The sequence below is a fragment of the Bicyclus anynana genome, chromosome 18 (assembly GCF_947172395.1).
Source record: "Bicyclus anynana chromosome 18, ilBicAnyn1.1, whole genome shotgun sequence".
Taxonomy (NCBI): domain Eukaryota; kingdom Metazoa; phylum Arthropoda; class Insecta; order Lepidoptera; family Nymphalidae; genus Bicyclus; species Bicyclus anynana.
In genome coordinates this window covers 9,206,075-9,222,937 of record NC_069100.1, presented here as the reverse complement: position 1 = coordinate 9,222,937, position 16,863 = coordinate 9,206,075, and the positions used below count along the sequence as shown (strand labels likewise).

Below are 16,863 nucleotides of genomic sequence, written 5' to 3'. Positions count from 1 at the left end.
TGCTGATCTCTTCCTAAATTGTTTTTATTTCACTTGTATTTGTGTTTGTGGTGTGCAAATAAAGTATATCTATTCTATTCTATTATTGTTAGACACTAGACCTCTTATTTTTTTTTACAAGTTAGCCCTTGATTACAATCTCACCTGATGGTAAGTGACGATGCAATCTAAGATGTAAACGGGATAACTTGATAGGAGGAGGATGAAAGTCCACACCTCTTTCGGTTTCTACACGACATCGTACCGGAACGCTAAATCGCCTCCGTGGCGCAGTGGTATGCGCGGTGGATTTACAAGACGGAGGTCCTGGGTTCGATCCCCGGCTGGGCCGATTGAGATTTTCTTAATTGGTCCAGGTCTGGTTGGTGGGAGGCTTTGGTCGTGGCTAGTTATCACCCTATCGACAAATACGTACCGCCAAGCGTTACGGTACGATGTCCTGTAGAAATCGAAAGAGGTGTAGATTTTTATCAAGTTAGTCCGCTTCGATCTTAGATTGCATGATCACTTACCATCAGGTGAGATTGTAGTCAAGGGCTAACTTGTAAAGAATAAAAAAGAAAGATACGAAAACATTCATCATCATAATTTTTTTTATCTCAATGTTTTCTTATCTAGTTACAGCCAGTTTCTTCATGTAAAGCTAAAGTAACCAGTAAAAGTATCGACTTTTACTTGCCCGATACTAAAAGTTCGGCTAATGTGTTTCTTCATGCACCAACAGCTAAACTAAAAGTGAAAGTCCTTGCTATTGTGCTATCACTCGGATTTCCCAAAAGATCGTGGGGAGATTTTTTTACATATGGCAGCATCGCTTGTCAGTTGTCACTGTCAAATGTCAACATGACAAAGACAAAGTTTTAGTTCCGCGTCAGTGTTCTATGGTTTGTTATTTTGTGTAATTTTGGTTAATGTTTATCGATTTAAAACAATCGATTTATTAAATAATTATGGAAGTTTTTAAAGTTATATATGAAGATGATTTGGACGTAAGCCTGGTTAGTAGGTATGTTGTTTTATTCCATATTACTTATCAGTGTCGTGCTCATAAAAACAACTTTTAAATTACTAATAAAATATTGTGATCAAAATATTATTGTTGTTTTTATTTTACTTACAGTGAGCGGTCTACTAATTTCGATAAATCAGAGATTGAGAAATTAAAGAATCTTATCAAGAAATATTCATCAATAATATTGAATAAAAAGAATAACGGACTTTCTATAAAGCAAAAAGAAGAAGCGTGGGAAACTATTACCAAGGAATTTAACGCCAACAATTGCACATATCGCAGCGTAAAACAATTGAAGTGTAAATGGGAGTATATGAAAAAAACTGCCAGAAAGGAGTATGGAAAATTGAATAGAATGCGTCGACAAACAGGTGGAGGTCCACCCCCATCCCAAAAAATGGAAACAAGTGAAACCACACATGGCCAACTAAAAGAAGAAAAGTGTAAATTAGAAATAAAAATGTTAAAACTTCAAGAACAATCCTTTGCAAGTGACGAGAAGAGGAAACAAGAGTTACATGAATTACAAGTGAAAAAAATAAAATTAGAAATTGAACTTTTAAATAGAAAATTGCAATAAATTTTCATTGTTAATTTTCAACATACCTACATAATAAATTACATGGGATTAATAATGATTGCTTCAAATATTATTAAAACATAGGCCACTTGTTCATTCTTTTTTGAATGGCCTACTAAACGGCCAAGTCTCCTTCCATATAAAAGAGGGGTAGAGGTTTATCACATCCAATTGGAGGTTGGCAGGCTCAGGGTGACAATATTAAAGTGGAGTGGAATGCCCTTCCCAGGCCCAGGCCTACCCATACCGCCCGGCTACTCAATTATATTTAAAAAATCTTGATAATTCTACTTTAATAATGAAATCATTACTTTATCAAAAAAAGTTTGCTACAACGTTTTCAATTCATATTTAATTTGTCAGCAACGGGGACAAGCTAAGATCGGTGACTACAAAAATAAAATAAAAATTAAAATTGCCTTCATTCTCTGACTGCTGAATACATATGATATACCTAATATTATTACTTAAATTATACACCAGAGCAATCAGGTTGTCCTTCAACATAGGCGTCCTCCAGACTTTTCCACTCTACTCAATCGGTCAGTGACTATACAGCCTTTAATTAGTGACATTTATTGAATTATTAGTATTAGGATTTTTGGAAGACTTATGATTGGTTGTTAAGCTTGTTAGTAACAAAAATAAAACAGTTTCAAATGTTACTTTACCACTTTGGTACACCAACGAAAATTTTGCCTAAAAGAGTGATAAAAAAAAGTGTTTTTCTTCAAGAAACATACTTTTATTAAGCCAATTGTTTAACTAGATCCATATTTATACATCATATTATTATCTCCATTTACTTTTATATGGGGTATACCTGGGCCAACGTTGTATAGGCCCGTGGGCATTCCCCTTCATTTAACAATGACCATCAGATATTAAAGATACTCAACTTGCTTTTTAAGTTATGTACACACATAAATGATAAATATTTCTCAAATAAAATAATACTTATTTATTATAATATGTATTTGATTTAAAATTAAAAACTTGAAATAACAAGAACATCTATTTATTCATGGATAGTATTTTTCACTATAGATAAATCAATGGAGGCATGAACTATGCAAATCCACTGCTTTTAAAAGATTTTCATAATAAAATTATGTAATATTACAAATGGAACTAAAGAGTCTCAACTTCACATCAAAACAGTCCCATGTGGAAGTTACATGCACTTTGTTTTTCAACATCGTGCCAGCTAATTTAAAAAGAAAAAATACATAGTTGTGATCTTTTTAATATGAAGCTGTATATGTAAATATTTTCAATGCAAAAAATTTAAGAAAGTGTATATATACATACCTGTTAACATAACTATTGATTAAGTTATTTATAGTACTTTGACCATTAGTGTCATCTATAAAACTGGGGACATTGATTTCATTATTATGTATTTTTAAGTACATTAGGAGATCAAGTTCAGGACCATTTCTCTCTCTACAATTTTCATTATTTTTTATTATTCTCTACAAGTTAGCTCTTGACCACAATCTCACCTGGTGGTAAGTAATGCAATCTAAGATGGAAGCGGGCTAGCTTGTTAGGAGTAGGATGAAATCCACTCTTTTTGGTTTCTACACGACATTGTCCCGGAACTCTAAATAGCTTGGCGGTATGTCTTTGTCGGTAAGGTGGTAACTAGCCACGGCCAAAGCCTCCCACCAGCCAGAACTGGATACATTTTGAAAAAAAAAGTTGGAATGTACGCACTTTATTTTTTAAATTTAGCAAGTCAAATACATTTTTACCAGCAACTTTGTAATAATAATACAAAGAGCAGACACAAGTTTTATATGAATTTATAAACCTCGATAAGTGTACAATTTTTCAAAATGGTGGTACACTTCAGCTCCATACCATTTTTTTACAGGACATTATTTTTAAAGATCATCTTAATGAAAGAAAAATAATTATTGCTTTCAAAGCTTCTTGTACAAAACAAATAAAACTTTACAAAAGTAGTATTTTTGTACATTAGTAATTTTATCCGTAATGTTCAACAAAAAACAGATCTTTAAAATCTTTATTCCAGCAGCTACACTGCACTAGCACTGTAAAAATTGATTCAAGATAGAACTGGAAAAAATCGAAAAAAAAAAAATATAAGTTGGTCACCCTAGGGATTTGTCGAAAACTTCAAATTAGTTTTAGATAATTAGGTGGTGTATCATTTGCGTTCTATCCATTAGTTACGGGATTGGTAAAAGTTGGGAGGAGGGTAGTTTATCAAAAGTTGTGACTAACCAGCTGTTTTTTTACTGTGTGTATAGTCTAACAGACACGATGTCCTACAAATTGCGTGGTACATTATCTCGTCCCGACGCTCAGAAATTTTCTTTTCTTGGTAACTCAGATACCAGAATCAAGAATTTTCGCAAATAAAAAATTTTATCGTCTTATCGAGATGATTGCTACTCACGAAAAATTAACTTGATGGTTATCAGTGGTAAAAAATGTTATACGGATCTCCGATTAACTGTACTTTTTGTACGCCATCTCCGATAACTTGTTGTATAGATCCAGTAGCATGAAATCGTAAAGCCAACAATACTCGCTTACTGATAGAGCTTTATTCGTGTAAAATATTAAAAGTTCAATTATTTAAGTAGATCATTAATCTGTATAGTTTTTTTTTTTTTTTTTTATTCTTTACAAGTTAGCCCTTGACTACAATCTCACCTGATGGTAAGTGATGATGCAGTCTAAGATGGAAGCGGGCTAACTTGGAGGAGGAGGATGAAAATCCACACCCCTTTTGGTTTCTACACGGCATCGTACCGGAACGCTAAATCGCTTGGCGGTACGTCTTAGCCGGTAGGGTGGTAACTAGCCACGGCCGAAGCCTCCCACCAGCCAGACCTGGACAAATTAAGAAAATCACAATCTGCCCAGCCGGGGATCGAACCCAGGACCTCCGTCTTGGATATCCACCGCGCATACCACTGCGCCACGGAGGCCGTCAAATTAGTCAAATTAGTTTTGTACTAATTGCACATTTGAAACTATATTCTGTGAATATGAAATAATAAAATTCCTGTAAAATATTAAAAGTTAAATTATTTAAGTAGGACATTAATCTGTGTAGGTGTGTACTTAATTGAATATTAAAGTAGGTTTGTAAGTACATTTCTGTGAATATGATAAAAGTAAGTACTTACTTTACAGTGGAAGGCGTCAGATTATCTTACAATATTGAACTAAGATATAAACCTGTTACTGGTATGCGTTAAATAATTCATAATAAGTTAATCTGATGAACTTGATACTATCACTGGTTGAAGATGTTGTGAACAAGTTAATTTTTAAATTCCAACATACATATCCTAAACTTTGACATGACATCATCTACTTTAGCTTTTACTGCAGCTAAATGAATAATAGTAAAGGTTAGCGGTTAAAGTCAAAGTAAAAGTTACTCCTAAAATGAAGAAACGATTTTGACTGTTACTTTTGCTATATGACGTTACTATGACTGTTACTTGCGGTGAAGAAACTGGCCGTTGGTTGGTATTCTTTACAAGTTAGCCCTTGACTACAATCTCACCTGATGGTAAGTGATATTGCAATCTAAGATGGAATCATGCTAACTTGTTAGGAGGATAAAATCCATATTTCGGTTTCTACACGACGTCGTAACGGAACGCTAAATCGCTTGGCGGTACGTCTTTGTCTGTAGGGTGGTAACTAGCCACGGCCGAAGCCTCCCAGCCAGACCTGGACCAATTAAGAAAACCTCAATCGGTCCAGTCGGGGATCGAACCCAGGACCTCCGTCTTGTAAGTCCACTGCGCATACCACTGCGCCACGGAGGCCATCAAAAAAGTTTATTCGGCTCTCCGTTTGAGCACCGGTCTACTATCAGAATGAGAGGGGTTGGACAATAATTCCTCACGATGTTTTTTGAAGCACGTGATATTTAATGTGTTAAAAAGCACATAACTGAATTGGAGTTGCGATACCCAGTGGATATGACCACTGCCTCCGATTCCGGAGGGTGTGGGTTTGAATCCGGTCCGGGACATGCACCTCCATCTTTGCAGTTGTGTGCATTTTAAGAAATTAAATATCCCAAACGGTGAAGGAAAACATCGTGAGGAAACCTGCATTCCAGAGGATCTTCTTAATTCTCTGCGTGTGTGAATCCGCATTCGGCCCGCGTGGTCGAGAATTGGCCTAACCCCTCTCATTCTGATAGGAGACTCGAACTCAGCAGTGAGCCGAATATGGGTTGATAATGATACTCACCTTGTTGAACTTCGGCTTGGTTATCTCGAACTCTCCGTCCAAGCTCTCGCACAAAAAGCAGCGCTCTTTGCCGTTGCATCCGCATACCATTACGTCGCGTCCTGCCACAAGTAACATGACTTAATAGGCTAGTTGACACTTTTTTAAAGTGTACGAGTGCTTCAATGGCTAATTACGTGCAGAGGCATACGATACCTTCAAAATAAAAATTCATTTATTTCAAGTAGGCTCAGTTTACAAGCACTTTTGACACGTCAGTTGACTATTTGTAAAGATTCTACCACCGGTTCGGAAGGCAAGTTCTGCTGAAAAGAAACCGGCAAGAAACTCAACAGTTGCTCTTTTTAAAAAATCATACAACATTGTAATTTACAATTTGATGACAACATTACAATTTCTTAGTTTTACTTCCTGTGTGAAGGTGGAAGCTGATCCAACGGCCTCCAAGCACGACCTCCTCCTTTTCTACGACCATGATAAAATAAATAACAGAAAATTTAAAATATCGCGCTAACTACGCAATCAATATATCGCAGTTCAATGCAATTTATTTTTATATGGAAACCGAGATTTTTGTAGCCAATGTCATAAAACTATTTAAAATTTAAAAAAAAATCTTTGTAGCTTCAACGTGGTAATGAACATTATTGAACGACGTGTAGGAATTAATAGCATTGTCGTTATGGTTTGAGGTTTTATATTGAGTAGTTTACGAAATCATCATCACCATCATCATTATCAGCTGCTGGTCGTCCTCTTGCATGGACTTCCAAACACAACGGTCTAGAGCCGCCAGCATCCAGCGGCTCCCTGCAACCCTCGGTCCACCTAGTGGGGGGTCGATTTATTACGATATAGGAAAAAAAATGACTCCTTTACCTTTCTTGGAGCCAAGGTCGAGCTCCTGCCTCGGCCCCGCACTCTCCGGCATTCGTACGACGTTGTATGGAACCGTAGTGCACAGGAAGCTGGGCGCCTCGCACGGCACGTCCTCGTCGGTGAGCAGCGCGTACTTGCCGCGCAGAAGGTATAGCGGCGCGGAGAGGTCCAGCTTCAGCAGCGGCTCCTCGGGCCTCACGCTCGCCGCATGCTCCGCCGCGTCCACGACCCCGCGGCCCAGGTCGCGCAGGGAGAACAGCGTGTCGTCGCCTGTAACATCGTCGTCGTCGTTATCAACCCATATACGGCTCAGTGCTGAGCTCGAGTCTCCTCTGAGAGGAGACTCGAGCTCAGCACTTAGCGTTTAGCGATTTAGCGTTAGGTACGATATCGTGTAGAGACAGAATTGTGAAAATTCTCTGGTATGCAGGTTTCCTTCACCGTTTGAGATACGTGATATTTAATTTCTTAAAATGCACACAACTGAAAAGTTGGAGGTGCATGCCCCGGACCGGATTCGAACCCACACCCTCCGAAATCGAAGGCAGAGGTCATATCCACTGGGCTATCACGGCTCTTCGCGCAGGGAGAACAGCGTGTCGTCGCCTCTAACATACGACCACTGTAATACTTCGTTTACACTCAGCCCGAGTGGGCAGAGCGTTTACACTCAGCCGCAGACCAATTATAGAGATCCTGTATCGCACTCATAGTCACGAACAAAATTGTCTGTCATTATGAGGAAAACGAACTTAGAATTTGCATATATCTTATACTAAACTAGAAGTTTTTTCCCGTGTTTTACACAATTCAATTACACAAAATGGAATTTTTACGGAGCTCTTTAACCGACGAACACGATTACAACTATTTAACATCTATTCTATAGATACAGTTTTTATTTTTTATTTTTAGCACAGTCCCCGTAATTTCAGACCAAATATATATGGACTTGTAACACCAGCAAAATAGGTATGAAGACAGTTTTTTTTAATTGTATATAAAATAGGAATATGCTAATAGTAAAGCAATTTTGTAAAAGTAACAGGGTATCTACGATTTTTACTTTCGGAGCTACAGGGATTTAGAAGGTCAGATTTGCGGCGCTGCCGCGGATCCCTGAAAAACGCCCCATACAAAATGGCACGAATTAATGACGTCGAACAATATTACTAATATCTTTGTTATTTGTGCGTTTATGTTTATATAGTCCATATATTGAAAATAGTCCCATGTCATGTTAATGTAAGGAAGCTAAACTGTATAATTTTCATCTAAATACGATAAAAGATTTTGAATAGATTTAGAAATTTTATAATCTTATTTATTTTGCAAATATCCAGACAATCTTTGCTTTTTATGTATTAATTAGTTAACATTGACCTTATTTACCCAAATGCATCATAAAAATCAATATATTCAAATTTAGTCATCATCCCCATTGTTAGTTTTTCGTGCGCGAACCAAAGGACTGGCAGCGCGAGTGGAAGCGTGTTTACATTCAGCCCTTTCGCTCACTTGTCGCCCGGTCACGTGTTGCTTTTTTCTGTCCAATTCCGAACGTCAACATTTACTACTTTGTATGTCGCTACCACCACTGTGGTAGAAGTGGAGTGGAGTAATAAAAACTCAATACAGTTTTTGGAGTTTTACGAAAGTGAGACACTATTATGGGATCCACGTGATAAAAATCATAAATTGAAGCATACAGTACACGATGATTGATGATTGTTGCGTGGAATTAACGTCATCAGTCATCATCAACATCAACGTCAGTTATAGTTGCGAGTCGCCCGGTAAAAAAATGTGATGTTTGAGTGTAAACGACACTCACTCGCTTCGACGGTGCCGTGGCAATATTTCTGGCAGCGCAAGTGGAAGGGGAAGCAGCTGAGTGTAAACGCGACATAACACGCTCTTCGTACCCGTACTCTCAGACCCTCAGACCAATTATAGAAGGACCTGCATCATACTCATAGTCACGAACAAAATTGTCTGTCATTTTCTGAAGGAAACGAGCTTAGATTTGGTATATATCTTATACTAAACCAGAAGTTTTTGCCGTTTTTTACACAATTCAATTACACAAAAAGGTATTTTTATGGAGTTCTTTAACCAACGAACACGATTACAACTATTTAACATCGATACTATAGAGACAGTTTTTATAATCGCATGAGATCGTTGATCATATACTTTGACAGAAAAGTAACGTCTAGCGAGGCAGGTCCTATACAATAATTGGTCTGAGTCTCAGACCAAATACATATGGACGTATCGCATCCAAAAACACCAGCAAAATTGTCTATGGTTTTATTTTTGAACGGGACGAGTTAAACTCACACAACTATAAGGGAGATGTCCGAAATTTGACCGTCTTTTTAGAACGATACAGTATTTAAAAAAGTACTAAAAATTTTGTATATTTTACTAGATTACCTTTAGAATCTTAGCTTAAATAATATGCTAACCACGTCCAATTTACCCTATCCTACGTATTTTTTTATCGTCACTGTATGAAAACTGCCACTAGGCACACTGAACTTCACTAATAGTTACCGGGTTAAAAATATATGTAGAATGATGCAGAATTTTGTGGTTAACAAAAAATTATATACCGAAAATAGATACAACAAAATATTCGCAAGAGTTAGAATTCTGCGCACTTTTGGATTAATTTATAAAAAAGATAAAGTTGCTGTTAATCAAACTCACCGTTTACGACGGTCGGCTCCGCGTCTCTCGAGTCGTACACCACAGGGATGTCCGCTAGGAAGTTCTCCACGTCGTCGCCATCTTGATCCGTGCCTGGCTCCTTCTTAACCGACACAACTTTCGGCAACTGTGCATCTTTGGCGCGCTCGTCCTCCCACAGCTTTTCTTTCTTGACCTGTATCGGTTTGAGCGTCACACTGCTCACCTGCGGCTCAGGTGCGATCTGCGTGCAATCGTCGTCCTCTAACAAGCGAGCCAACTCTTCAGGCGACAACTTGAGCAGATCTTTCGAAGTCGTGGTCGATGTTATTTTTGTCGGTTTGTTGATATCCCCTTTTTTAGGAGTGTTCATTAGTGCTTTTTTCTTCGACTTTGGACCCGGGGCATATTTTCGGATTGTTCGGCTCGTTGCCGAGTTCCCTGTTGGTAATATTTTGTCCGTAGTCGTTGATTCACTCGGTGTCTCTGGAAGTACATCAACTTTGGTGCCCTGAGTTGGTGGAGGATTATTCAGAGTGGCGTTCGTTTTGGGAGCTTTAGCTGTTTCACTGAGCAATATTTCCTTGTCGATATGCGTTGATTCACTATTATCGATATCAACGGCTGGCTCACTTTTTATCGCAGCGGCATCAACGTAAGGGACACTCTCGTTGCTGCTGTCAGTGTCTAAACATATAGTTTGTGCTTCGGTATCGGTGGAGGGCTCTGTCGCGGTCACGATTGGCCCCACTTCGAGGCACAACATTCGTTGCTCGGTCGCCGGTGGCGCCGGCGTCACTGGACTCTCCGTTGGCGTCGCTGAACTCTCCGTTGGCGTCGCTAAACTCTCCGTTGGCGTTTCGTCGCTCGTTACACTAAAGCCGCCCTCGGAGACATCTTTCTCCTCTTTGATCTTCAACAAGGAGGAGATGCCTAGACTTTGAGAAGACCGCTCTGGGGAAGCGTCGTTTTCATCTGTATCGTCCGTTAGATCGATTTCTTCCACTACTTTCGAATCTATCTTGTTGTTGGCAGCCTTGTTTACTATAGCTTTTCGTAACGTCTGGACGAGATTGCGTTTAAACGAAAGTGGTCCGGCCTTCGATATTCTCACGAATTTCGTAGTCGTTGAAGTTTTAGACGTGGAAGGGCCGGGAAGCGTGTTTGCGTTGACAGTCGAAGGTTTCGGTAGAATTTTTTTCAGTGAAGGACCGGCGTGCACTTTGAACTCTGAGAATTTTTTGAGGGGTTCTGACCCCTTTTGAATGAAGAAGTACATCGGTAGATCGGTGTTTAGGACGGTTGAGGGAGGGTTCCTTGTTAAGGAAGCGTTTCCGGGCAGCGCGACACTGCTGTGAGGTGGTACGTCGGTATTTTTCTTGAGGACATAGACCATGTTGGCTGGTGCGTCGTGGTTGGAGCCCAACCCGGGCACGCTGCTGATGGGCAGCGCGGTAATATTCGCGGGAGCAGCGGGAGCGGAGTAAGGGGGAGCTGAGTCAGAGGGAGCGGAGTCAGCAGGAGGCTCGGGCACTGCGGCGGCCTCGTCCTCCACACAGCAGTCCTCGATCCCTTCGTCGATTATCATTCTACCGTCGTCATCAGAGTCGAAATACTCGGTGCTCCGCAAGTTGCACGCGATAGATTTAACAATATCTTCGGCGAGTTTAAGTCTCTTGACAGTTGGACTGCCCGCTGTGTTTTTTGCTGCCGCTGCCGCTGGGGCTTTTCTGACTTCATTAGCGTCCATTGATTTTTGTTGCTCTTCATTATTGGGACTGTCAGTACTGGGATTAGGGATTTCGTTATCGCTTTTCTTTGTTGGAGTTTGTCGGCTTTTCGGCCTGGGTTTGGATTTGGGCTGGGCTTGCTTATTAGGCTGTTTGAAGTTGAAGTACTTGAGTATGGAATTCTTCTGCCTCTGCCACTCCTGCAAATTGACGGTTAAGGGCTTGTCGAGCGCGATAGTTTTAATAACATCTTCATCGAATTTAAGTCGTTTGCTTGTAGGACTGTCCGCTGCATTGTCTATTATCGGAGTTCTTGCATCACAAGTTGCTAAGGCATCTGTGCTGACTTGATTAACGTCCATTGTTTTTTGCTGCTCTCCATTATTGGGGCTATCAGTGACACTGGCATTTGGGATTTCGTTCTCGCTTCCCTTAGTTGGAATTTGTCGGCTTTTCGGTCTGGGTTTGGGTTTGGCTTGGGCTTGTTTATCGGGCTGGTTGAAGCTGAAGAACCTGAGTACGGAATTCTTCTGTCTGTGCCACTCCTGCAATGCGTCGGGCAACGGCTCCTCTTCCTCGTATACTGCTTGATACCGCTTATGACTTGGCTTGACTTGACATGACTTTATCGATTTCTTCCCCGTTGGCTGTAAAATTAGATAGAGTTTGTATTGAAATCGCCCGAATATGGTAGACGTAGTAGTTTTTTTTTATCCTAGACGTTGTAGTCTTTAGCTTGAGCCTCAATAGCTCGACGGTAAGAGCGGTCGGACTCATCACCCCGGGGTGGTGGTTTAATCACCGCTCCGTTGGTCTATTGTCGTACCCACTCCTAATACAGTCTTACCCAATTAGTTGGAGGGGAATGAGTATATTGGTCATATTAAAAAAAATAAGGCAAATATTCTTTAAAAAAAATATATATAAAGTCCTAATAGCGCTATCTCTCGGGTCAGACACACATAACATAAGACTTGACTAGGTCTGACTGACTAACAACGATGGACGATGGACTATACTTTGCCAATTTCGCCCTAATAGGGCAAATTATTTGATAAAAAATTGTTACTTGAGGACAGGCTAAATGCACACAACTGAGACACTTTTTATAGAAAAAAAAAAAAACAGAGTTACAAACGTCGAAAGGCAGCAGTAGTCGGCAGATGTCGTCCTGCAGCGCGTCGCGCGCTGGTATACGCAGTGCGGGCGCGTCTGCGACCGGCGGCGTCGCCGCGGTCATCTTCTCTATGCTGCCGACCTGAGGAGCGGGACCTTTTTACTGTATCACGTATCAAAAAAAAGAAAAACCACCAATGGTTTAGCGTCTCGGTACGATGTCGTGTAGAAACTATAAGGGGTGTGGATTTTCATCTTATTCCTAACTACTTAGCTCGCTCTCTTAATCTTAGATTCCATCGCCAGGTGAGATTGTAATCAAGGGCTAACTTGTGAAGAATTAAAAAAAATCATTTATTTCAATTAGGCTTAGTTTACAAGCACTTTTGAAATGTCAAGTTATGGTATGATTTAATGGTGTTAAGTAAAGTCGAAAAAGTTATAAACGCGCCTTGGCCCGAGGCGAGTCCACAACAAACTCAGCCAAGGTTTATATATTTTTTTATATTTTTACAAACTTATCTAGAACTAAGTACACAATCGTATAGACACACACAGTCCAACACCATGTTTTTTATCATTTTATATAATCATTAACAGTATAATAATAAATAACACTTTCCTATAAGTTTGCGATTAATAAACACTTTTTGAAACAAAAAACGACATTACGCTGTTTCTTGAAATGATAACTTCTTATGGGAGGGTAAGCACTTTGTTCGTAAAGCGATAGATTTGAAGTTGGTACATGTGACACTTGCAATTGACAGAGCGAACTTAGAACTGAATTTCACAGAACTAGGGCAATTATGGAAATGACCCTGAAAAAAGGACATCGGTTTACCATGAGCGTCTTGATTATTGCCATGAGGTCTTTCTCGTTGGGCAGCTCGGAAGGGCTGGTGGGCTCTAGCGCCAACCCCTCCACGTCGTCCGCTGAAAAGGTGATACTTGCATAAGGAACTGTGTTAATCATCATTACCATAAAAGCCAATTCTCTAAAGCTTTTAAAAAAAATCGCCAAGGGCAGCATCGGGGGGGGGGGGGGAAGGAAATCGACGTATTTAGGTACAAGTAACATTTTCAAAGGGTAAAATTTAAAACCAAAATTGTTGTAATAAAGTGATCAAATTCCAAGTTGTTAAGTTTCAAAGTAATAGCACAAAAAATCTTTTGTAAAATTTGGTTTTATCGGTTAAGGTAATTCAGGGTCGATTTCTTTGAATTCTATATTGACAACAACGTCAAACGTATAATAGAATTTACGGAAGATGATGTACCCAAATAAAAAGAAGTAATTGAACGATGTAAGGATTGAATATGCAAACGGTAAGGAAAAAAGTATAATTTAAATTGATGGTGACTTTCGGGGAAAAGGCTCATTGCAGGGCCTTCTCTCTCCTATAAGAGAGGGATTTGGATAGACCATATCCTGCTTTCTGAAACTGGGAATTTTGTTAATAAGAAATACTAAATATTAATCAACTTACCGGCCGCTTCTGAGCCGGAGTCAGCCGCATCTGCACCGCTTTCATTATTGGGTTTCTGCAAAAATAATTCTTGTATTGTTTTGTGTCACGAGTTCGATATCAAAACTATTAGAACTTAAACTTAAAAATTGGCAAGTGCTTTGATTTTTGAAATATAAAAATATAATAATAGAATTGAATTATTGTTCCGATAGTCGTTTCAATGGTAGCGAAAAGCTTCGACAAACACTCTTTCGCTTAACTGCTGGACAGAAGACAGTGATTCTTGAGACGGCGCGTATTGTGAGGAGGTTCCACACTGGATTCCTGATCACCGGTTGCTTGGGCACTCAATGTCACGCAACGAGAAGGTTGAATTTTTTTTATAATATTACTGTTAGTGTTTTGTATATTTTGTATTTTATTAACATTGCTAAAAATTTGTATTCGTATCGTATACAACAGTAGAATTATTTCTTGGCGCACATTTTAGGCCCAGTGGTATTAATTTGACAATACATAAACAATATAATATAGCCTCAAATCCCTCCCCTATCTAACTCCCCGCGGCAAACCTCACCTCGACGTTAATAGGTGCAACTTGCGCCGTAAGTATGGTGCGGTTGATGCGCCGCACCTCCTCGATGTCGCTGAGCTCGACGCGCTTGACGGCCCGCGCGGCGAGCCGCTCCAGCCGCACGTGCGGCGCGCCGCAGCATTCGCGCAGTAGCGCCATGTTGTGCTCGCTGCGCCAGAAACCGCTCGGCAGTGTGCGCGGCAACCGCAACCGCCGCGTCAGGCGCTTCCTCTTCATCTACAGCCAACGATACATAAAATAAACACAAGTGCATGCCCCCCCCCCCCCTTTTTCCTTCCTCATAGCCCTGCAATTCTCGCGGCATGCTGCGTATTTTACGATTTAACGGTGACATCTATATGGATGGAGTGTGTCATTGTATGGAAGGCAAGCTAAACCAATCAAAGCCATGTGATGTCGCCGCTTTAGCGAGTTTGTCGTTAAATCGAGTGTCGTTACATGGAGTTAACACTACTATATCGACTTATGATTGAATTACTTCTTTCAAAATAAACACAAGTACATGCCTCCCCTCCCTCTCCTCCTTCATAGCACCGCACATCACCTGCAATTCTCGCGGCATGCTGCGTATTTTACAATTTAACGGTGACATCTATATGGATGGAGTGTGTCATTGTATGGAAGGCTAGCTAAACCAATCAAAGCCATCTGATGTCGACGCTTTAGCGAGTTTGTCGTTAAATCGAGTGACGTTACATGGAGTTAACACTAATATAATATCGACAAATGATTGAATTACTTCTTTCAAAATAAACACAAGTACATGCCCCCATCCCCCCTCTTTTTAGCCCCCCATAGCCCCGCACATCACCTGCAATTCCCGCGGCATGCTGTGTATGTCGTCTCGTACCCGCTGCGCTATGCACGCAAACGACTCCTCCCGACTAGCGCATACCGTCGATACTTCAGGCTGGGACAACACACAATAGGGTAGTTGATTCATATTAAATTTAATAAAAACAATATTAATTTCGTGTAGTACAAGGAATAAGGCTCCGAAATATATCTATTAATTAATAAAAGTTAACGACTTAATAGTAAACTATATTTAACGAAAATTATGTTGGAAAATTGTGTTGGAAATCATACCATTATTCGAAGATCTATTTGTAACCCACAATTTGGCAAATAAATTATTATTATTATTATACATGCATTCTACTCTCACGCCCGGTACAAAATAAATATATATAAAAGCCAAAGGGAAAATAAATAAACTTACTTAAATACACAAAATAAATAAACTTAAATATATATTACATAAATACATATATGCACCGGGCGGAGGATTCACCCCGGCAGGGAGACCAAACGGCCGGGGGTCAGGGCGACAGGTGGAGAAACCGGCGGACTATCCTAGCCGAGTCCAGCAAGACCGCTTTTTGCATCTTGCCTGCGAGCGAACTGCCACGGAACCCCAGCCGCCTCAGATGGTGAGCGAGGCTGACTGGGATCAAACCGTTGGCAGATATGACGATGGGGATGATTTCAGTGGACTCCACATGCCACATGGCGGTAACCTCGTGAGCCAGATCTAGATATTTACGTTTTTTCTCTGTCTCAGCTCTCACAAGGTTCTCGTCATATGGAATTGTGATGTCCACTAAAAACACCCTCGACTGTGCCCGGTCCAACACCACGATGTCAGGCTTATTCGCAAGAATAGTCCTGTCCGTGATAATGGACCGGTCCCAATAGAGCCGGACTCCGTCGCGTTCAAGCACTGGCACCGGTGTGTACTTGTAATAAGGCAACCTCTGGTCCAGGAGACCGTACGTCAGAGCAAGCTCTTGGTGAAGGATTTTGGCTGCTTGGTTGTGTCTGTGCAGATACTCAGTGTTGGCAAGAGCTGAACAACCCGAAAGGACATGTCTGAGTGACTCGCCGGGATGGCGACAGGCTCGACAGATGTCGTGAGTGCCATCCTTCAGAATGTACTTTCGGTAGTTCCGCGTCTTTACCACCTGATCTTGTATCGCAAAGACAAACCCTTCGGTTTCCCCAAAGAGGTCACCGAAGCGCAGCCACTGCACAGACGCTTTTTTACTGACATGGGGCTCATGAAGAGCCTTAAAAAAGCGTCCGTGCAGCTCCTTCCCCTTCCATACGGTCTCCCGGTCAGAGATGCTCTGTACCACTGGTTTTTGCCATTCGCTGTTGGCCAAGGATAGCGGGGTGAGTCCTTTATCACATGCTATGACTTCTGTATGCATCGGGGACTCCCTTTTCGTCTCGAAGTAGGTCCTGAGGCTGCATATCTCCCGATTGTGCATGGTCTTGGCGCTAAGTAGGCCTCGACCACCACACTTTCGGGGGACATACAATCTCATGACAGACGATTTTGGGTGATGCATACGATAGAGAGTCATAGTCGTGCGGACCCTTCTATCCAGGACGTCTAATTCGGTCTGAGTCCATCTGAGCACGCCAAAGGTGTACATGAGAACAGGCATGACCCAGCCGTTATAAGCTCGAATCTTATTGGCGCCCGACAAATAACTTTTACAGACCTTTGTCAGACGTCGATAAAA

At 40.7% G+C, this 16,863-nt stretch overlaps 1 protein-coding gene across 3 annotated transcripts in view; it reads right to left on the bottom strand.

Annotated features, from left to right (window-relative positions):
* The window catches only part of LOC112055156 (uncharacterized), a 39,889-nt gene that overhangs the window by 2,632 nt on the left and 20,394 nt on the right, over positions 1-16,863 (bottom strand). For all 3 annotated transcript variants that reach the window (XM_052887196.1, XM_052887195.1, XM_052887197.1), the window contains exons 15-22: positions 15,144-15,242; positions 14,315-14,548; positions 13,756-13,810; positions 13,110-13,201; positions 12,288-12,407; positions 9,441-11,796; positions 6,726-6,995; positions 5,847-5,947 (exon numbers count right to left, since the gene is read on the bottom strand). In XM_052887196.1, coding sequence (XP_052743156.1) covers positions 5,847-5,947; positions 6,726-6,995; positions 9,441-11,796; positions 12,288-12,407; positions 13,110-13,201; positions 13,756-13,810; positions 14,315-14,548; positions 15,144-15,242 — 3,327 coding nt within the window. The remainder of the gene's footprint in view (positions 1-5,846; positions 5,948-6,725; positions 6,996-9,440; positions 11,797-12,287; positions 12,408-13,109; positions 13,202-13,755; positions 13,811-14,314; positions 14,549-15,143; positions 15,243-16,863) is intronic.